Genomic DNA, 7868 nt, shown 5'->3' on the forward strand with positions numbered 1-7868 from the left:
TTTTTTAATATATAGTATTGCCTTAATTGCCTAAATAATGTGCACATTTAGGAAAAATCCCTGAACAGAGATTTTCATCTTGGTTTTCGTTCATCACAATATAGTGATAAATGAATGATGTATTCAATGATTCATTACACAGAAATATTGGAAAATGCGAATAGTTAAAATGTAATATTGAATGGATTTTTAAAACTTTTATAGAAAGGGAACCCTTAATTGACATGTTATAGCTTGTTTGTTTATTTGCTTTTAAATATCAGTCAGTGTCTCCCTCTACTGTCAGCTGCAGTGGACAGACATGCATTGCTAGTCTTGTGCCGACAGTCAGTCTATACACACTATGGGCTGTTTTTATAACTGCATGCACGAGGCCTTGATGGCGTTGTAATGTCTGCTTTTACTCTTTGTTGCATGCTGAAAATAGACATTTTAGTCTAGTTATTATTTGTTGACAAAATTGTCAATATATTTAGTCTTGGTTTTAGATAGGCTTATTTAGTCCATGTTAGGTATTCATTGTGTATTTGCACATACATGACATTTGTCCTGTAAACCACCATACATTCTGAGCAATGGGCCATACAGCAATGGGTCAGTTAGAGTGAGTGATCCATGTAAGTTAGGATGAAATAATCAAAATTAATGCACATTTACATACTATCGATAATTCACATTCACACTATGTAAAACATGTTTTTTATTATATAATATATTATAAAATGCAGTATTGAGCTAATAATGTACAGTCTGCATAGCTCTCTTGTGTGTCTCCCATATACTGTTGAAGTTAAGGTTAAAAGTGTATACAGGGGAGGGGACCTCTACTCTATAAAAAATGTGGCGTAGTTGACAGACCTACAAACCTTATTTGGTTGTACTCTACAGTGCGACCCAATTAATAAATTGTTGTGAGCCTTTGAAGTATTTATAAATAGTGTAAACTCAATGTGCATTCATTCATTCTCAGAGTATAATTGGCAAAGTTCTGACTTGCATCGGCCACCGGTCACATGTACAGTAGGCTATAGGCTACAGTATGAATTTATGTCATAATAGATTTGTTTTGCTTATAAATATCAGTCATTGTTTGTCTTTGTCTCCCTCTAGCTCTGCTCCATAGCTCTAATGATAATTCTGCCCTGCAACGAGCTATGGACCAGACCTACTTAACTGCAAGCCGTTGACAGACATTCACCTGCCCGCTACCCGCTGATATATTATTATTATTATTATTATCATATCAAATATCATTGACCTAAATGGTGTTATATCGACAATGATGATGATGATTTTTTTTTTTAAGAAAAAGATTAGGCTTTATATGTCTTTTTCAGAAATGACTTTGGACAACAAAAGTTAAACATGCAGAGTGGCGCATTACTTTACCTGGGTAACATCATCTTCTGATGCTTGAATGTTTTGACATGGAATAATAATCCTGTACCGTCACCGTGTAGTGTTTTAGCGCGGACGTGATAAAATAGGCTGCAGCTGTTGATCCCTTGATGATGATGATCCATTCCGCTGCTGCTGCCCGCTGAGCACACGGTAAAGATACCAAGGATTAAACAGTGATGTCACTGTTATGCTACGCAACACGGAAGTAACACGGACTTTTAAAGCCATTTATAAATCAGTCAGTGACGCGTACGCTGACGAATCCTTGGTATTTTCATTCGAACGGACAGTCAACTTTTCACCGCTGTTTGGATATGTCCCCCTCCCCTCTCCCCCGCACAATCAGATTCAGAAGCACTAAAGTTTTTCAAATAGACATATTATACATACCTGCCATGCAGTCACGACTAGGCTACAATATAAAGGCTGAAAGGCATGCATTTGCATTCCAATGGGTGATTGAGGGTCGCGCTCTTTGCGCAACGGCAAATCCGCTGCAAATTCTGGTGCAGGCTATTCCTGTTATTCCTAGTTCTCACTTCTCAGGTCTGGTCACTGTTGTGTGTCCTCTCTCTTTTTTCTCGTGTTTTCGAATGGATTTCAACGGGAAAACTTGGGATTCCCTTCTCACGTACCAGTGGCACATCATGTCGGGAACATCTGTTCTAGACTTCTAGTCCACTCGCCACTAGCCTCACGGTCGCCCTGGTCCAGTGCGTCTACTGCGTCAGAGTTATCGCAGCCTCCAGGGCTAAGAAGGTATCCGTCGTGCGTCGTCTCCTTCTTCAATATACTCCTTGCGTATACCCGGAAGTCCATTGCATTCTACTGACCCACTGTTAGCTGCTTGTTCCATGTTTTGATCTGAAATCACTCTGCTGTAAACATGACTTTACTACAAACACTGAAGTGCCTGATCAACGAGCGTCTCTGTGCGGCTACTGAGGAGATATTTGGAGCCATTGAAATCATTCTAACGGAGTACGAGGACGAGACTCTCCGCTCCCAGCAACACTTTGAAACCCAATGTGAATATAGTCCAATCCTGGACATCAAACAACAACACACAGCAGGTTGGTACATGCGTATAACACCAAAAGAAAGAAACACCTCAAAACTGTTTTGAAACCAAACCAGCACAATCTATAGCCTACATTTCAGTTATTGAAAAAGGAATGAATAATCTTCTTGTCATGAGAACACCTAAATAGTAATAATATGTGTGCATGTCTATCTCTGTAGTACGATGTGTGGCTGGCAGGGTGTTTTACTCTATTTATTGGTTGTTGGGACAGGAAGACTTTACTGTAGGCCTAACATGTAATGTATGTAACCATAACGTTTCTGAATGGGCATGCAAAATATGAAAAACACATTTTTGGGTCTTTCTGTGCATTTTCTTGAATCCATCTAAAGGCATTATTGGGTACCTCTTGTCAGGAGGTAACACAACAGACTAATGACATGAAAAACAGTAAGAGAGAAATGAACATTGAAGGTTAACAACAACAACATTCTATCCTAGATCACTCACAGCAGTAAGTTGGATCATTGGTGTACCGCACTACTGTAGTGTATTATCCTTCTGTGTTATAGTGGGAGTAATTAATAATGGACCATAGTCGGTAAATGCTGAGGGCCCTTGGCTGGCAGAGGCCCTCAAAGAATTTGATGGTTTGTTGAATAATGTTTATATTTATATTGGATTTTAAGGCTGAATATCTTCCTATTGTAATGAGATGTAACAAGATGAAACCGATCAATACATCGCAACATCAACATAACAAAAATGGACAATGCTTTGTTATACTATAGCAGCAACAACAACTATCATCATCATAGCAAAAGAAAAGTGCAATAAAGGCATAATCATGTGTAGAGATACTTTGTATATACGGTACAGTAATACACTGTACAATATCGGTGTGAGCAAACTGTTCCCAATCAATAACTTGGTTTTGAGTTACAAAACCACTAACTTATCATTGTTTGACACAGAAAATAAATTATTTTACTGCCCAAATAGACAATGTAATGTATGGGAAACTCTGCAGTGGCATGCACAGACATTTAGAGGTGCTCAAGTGAAAAAGGGCACCTTGTGCTGCGCGTGGAACTGGCCGGTTGCCTTAATAGTGTGAGATTTATAGATTTTGGGGCATAAAATAATATATTAGAAGCTTTTTTTTATATCAAGAATTGATCAATGTCACCATGGTCCACACACTGTACCATTTCTTCAAAATTGCACATTGCTGTCCAGAGGGCAAGGGTGTCTATGTGTGCACGCCACTGAAACTCTGGTTACTGGCGATCAGTACTGTACTTTTGAAGTGTGGCTTGACAGAAATTATGGAGGAAATTAGGAGACTCAATCTCCTCCAAAAGGCAGACCACCTCAGAAAGCTCTTAGTTTCTCTCTGCTGATGTTACCTTCTCTCCCCCTAGATCTCCCACTCTTTAATGTGTGTAAAGAGGAGGATTCCCCTGAACAACAGGAGAGGAGCCCCAGTCTGCTCCATGGGGAACCAGAGTCTCCACAGATTAAAGAAGAAAAGGAGGAGGCGCTACTTCGAAGACCAGAGCAGGCTGAGGGGTCAATGATGACATTTCTAGATAGGGAGACAAGGGACGACACTCTCTCAGGTAAAAAAAGAGTCACCAATACTATGAATAATGATTAGAATTGTAAAGTTGCCCGAACGGCCAAGGCTCCAAGAACAGTCAGGAATGGTAGTTAAGGGCGTTTATTCTCCCCAAACTCCTCCACCAAAAGTCCAGTCGTCCAGAATTGTTCAGTGCAATAATTATCAATAGCAAACTGTAATACTGGCAACGAAATAAAGGACAAAAATAAATAAATACTTAGGCAACACTTCTTAACAAAACCCAAACAGGATGAGAGCTCTCTTCAGGCTGTACCCTGATCACACAAGGCCCTGTAGCTCTCCCTCAGGGATGTTATTTGTGTCAATGCCGACATCCAACTAACTTCTCTGTCCCTGCAGCCTCCCTTAAATAGGAGTGGATCCTACCACAGGACACAGAATCAATTAGAACCAGTTCTTCTCAATAAATACTTTCAATATAAATACTTCCATAAATAACACCTTGAATACAAGTAACCTAAACATTCTAAATAATGTGTTACAATTAAACAAGTATAAAACAGAATGAACACTCAATGACAATTACTCAAAGCATCAAGAGAAACACCCCTCTCCTGCATAGCACTTGGCCCCTTCCTCATCAAGGGAAATGCCACCAGCAGTGCAGGAGAGACAACTAACCAATCAGTGATTACAATTTCAATAAAGGTTAAAACAATAGTCCTTGCCTGTTATAGGAAACAGTTTCATGTGTATATATATATATATATAGGGCACGGGTTGCCCCGTGACAAGAATGTTGGTGGATTTGTCTGTTGACTTCCATCAGACAAACATGTGAACGGGTCACACACACACACACACACACACACACACACACACACACACACACACACACACGTCACACACACACACACACACACACACACACACACACACACACACACACACACACACACACACACACACACTGCTCGCTCTGTGTCTCAGACAGAGGTGGGCTGTACAAAGTTCAGAAACCTAGTCTACCAATCACAACTTCGATGAGGAGTCAAAATGAATGGAAACTACAGCCTTTCTGTTCCAGGAAAGTTAGCGTGCTGACTTTCATAAATTGAAAATAAATATGTACATGAATTAATAAAATTACATCTGGTTTGAAATGTCATCTTGTTATTTTTAAGTGCAGTAAAACTAAATTGGTTACTAAAATAGTTAAGTTTACATTTGTAAATGGAGGTCCCTGATGTAAACAAGTCTTAGTGCTTTTTCTGGTTTTATCCTTTTGGTTTGAACTGTATCTAATCTACAAACTGTGAATAAAATTGTCAATCAATCAATGTAATTTCTGAGACGCAACTATGCAGTTGTGTAACTGGTGAAGGAAGCAAACTTTTAAAACGTTGTTTACCCTTTTACACAAGGGACGAACCAACTTGAACTAGGGGTTAACCGTTTAACCATTAAATATAAGGAGTTCACACCTGAAATGGGGACTCGTGTTTGAGACTTGGATTCGAGTCGCTCTTAAAGTAAGTCGCACACTCAACGACTTCAGACTCAACTTCGAGATTTGTGACTGGTTATCAATCTTTGACCTCTTCACCCATTTTCATCCCCGTCTTCACATTACTGACAATCACTAATATTATAAGATGGCAGCATAGCACTAGTGAAACCTGGCGACCAGTGACTTCATTGGTAGGGAGGTTTCAAAGTTAAAACACATTTTGTGCCCAAGATGTCTATGGACGTCTTTGGTATTACCCCGCGTGCTGTGCCCAAGATACGTGGTGCCAAAGTTTGTGTTATTGCCATTGAGAATGCATTGGGCGTTTAAGTTAAATAACTCAGAAACTATAAAACATTTCAAAGTAAAAAGTTCCAGCATGTGTCTCCACAGTCAGCTGAATTATAAAAAGTGTGAATGGCGTTTCTAGGTGAAAATGATTTTTTTTAAAGTTTTGCGGGTTATGGTTTAGAAATTGAGCATTTATTTACAAACATTTAGTGATTTAACTGTTACTCTCATTTAATCTTTTGCCTAGACTTCCTGCATCTCCCTGCATGTAAAGAGGAGGCTTCCCTTGAACAACAAGAGAGGAACCACAGTCTGGTCCAGGACGAACCGGAGCCTCCACAGATTAAAAATGAACCGAAGGAGCTCCTTGAAAAACCAGAGGAGGCTGATGAGTCAGCGTTGACATTCCTCGCACTGAAAAGTTTATATGGTGATGAAAACAGAGAGACAGAGCCTGTAGCTAGCACCTCAACTGAACACATGAAAACACAATCTGTGGTAGAGGACTATGGAGCATCACAATCAACTGGTGATGTCCAACTCCTCTCTTCACACTGCTCTGAACATGACACTGAAGACAGTGATGTGTGGGTGGAGACCAGGGAAGATCAGTCAGCTTTAAACACACTGAAATCACACAAGACATATATGGAAGGACGAACATTGCCTTTGACCAACAAGCTTCATCTTCAGGACCGGAAATCATCAACTCAAACTCCATCCATGAGGAATCACTCGGGGAAGAACCCCATCAGTTGTACATTTTCTGGCAGATTCTCTGGTCAGATGGGTGATCTAAAAAAACACAAGCCCTATAGTTGTACAGTTTGTGGTAAACTCTGTACTCAAAGGAGTTATCTGAAAGTACACATGAGGACTCATACAGGTGAAAAACCCTTTACTTGTGCAGTTTGTGGTAAAGGCTTTGGTCAGAATTCACATCTGAAGACACACATGAGGATTCATACAGGAGAAAGGCCCTTTATTTGTATAGTTTGTAGCAAAGCCTTTACTCAAAGGATTTCTCTGGAAATACATTCAAGGACTCATACACGGGAAAAACCCTTTATTTGTGCAGTTTGTGAAAAAAGCTATGGTCAACTGTATGATCTAAAAAAACACATGAGGACTCACACAGGGAAAACAAACTTTACTTGTACAGTGTGTGGCAAGTGCTTTGTTCAAATGACACATCTGCAGAAACACATGGGGGTTCATACAAGGGGAGAAAGCTATTAGTTGAACACTAACAGCCATCTGCAGAAACACATGGGGGTTCATACAAGGGGAGAAAGCTGAAACACATGGAGGTTCATTCATACAAGGGGAGAAAGCTGAAACACATGGGGGTTCATACAAGGGGAGAAAGCTATTAGTTAAACACCAACAGCCATCTGAGCTGACACATGATAGACCAATTAACTATTTTAGTGACAAAAGTCACAGCTACCAAAGCAGGGGAATCACACAATCTGACCATATCAACATGACTAAATTAAATCAACACAATTATCTGTTTCTCAGTGTGGGAAAATAATGCAAATATGACTCATGATCTGTAGTTGTAAATCATAATTTCAAATAATTGTAATAATTGCAAATGCAAATATTAATCACAATTAGTAACTATGTAGTCCATTGGGCCACCAACATCATGTAGATGCCATCCTCGGAATCATGAAAGCGAACAGAAATGCGCATGGCACAGGCATTGTAGCAATTAGTGTTCAGTCGATCCTTTTTTGGGACTAAAATGTGAGCATGGAGTTTTGGGCTTATACATTATATAAAATACTGTTACTAGAAATAAAAAAGAGCACCTCACAAGTCTTGTTGCACTCCTTTCATAACTGACTAATCCAAAAGGGTTCACATACAAGTGACTTTGACTTTCTTTTAAGTAGTCCATGGCAGTTGTTCTTAAACATTTTCATTTGAAGGACCCCCAAATGAACCCATTGATGCCTGAGGTAGAATCTGAGAAGGCCTTATAGGGCCTGACCTAAGGTTTCTGAAAACCTGATTCATTATTATTTTTTAAATAGTTATTTTGCTAC

The 7868-nt window shown here is 39.5% G+C and overlaps 1 protein-coding gene across 1 annotated transcript; it reads left to right on the forward strand.

Annotated features, from left to right (window-relative positions):
* Nucleotides 1–2287: 2287 nt before the first annotated feature.
* LOC310859240 (uncharacterized protein) lies at nt 2288–7060 on the forward strand (the record flags this gene model as incomplete). Its single annotated transcript, XM_083765642.1, has 3 exons — nt 2288–2474; nt 3850–4047; nt 6059–7060. 3 exons carry the CDS (start codon nt 2288–2290, stop codon nt 7048–7050), a joined length of 1377 nt encoding a protein of 458 aa, XP_083621768.1. The 3' UTR covers nt 7051–7060.
* Between the last annotated feature and the right edge of the window lie 808 nt (nt 7061–7868).

This window comes from Protomyctophum parallelum (assembly GCF_964188405.1).
Source record: "Protomyctophum parallelum genome assembly, chromosome: 5".
Taxonomy (NCBI): Eukaryota; Metazoa; Chordata; class Actinopteri; order Myctophiformes; family Myctophidae; genus Protomyctophum; species Protomyctophum parallelum.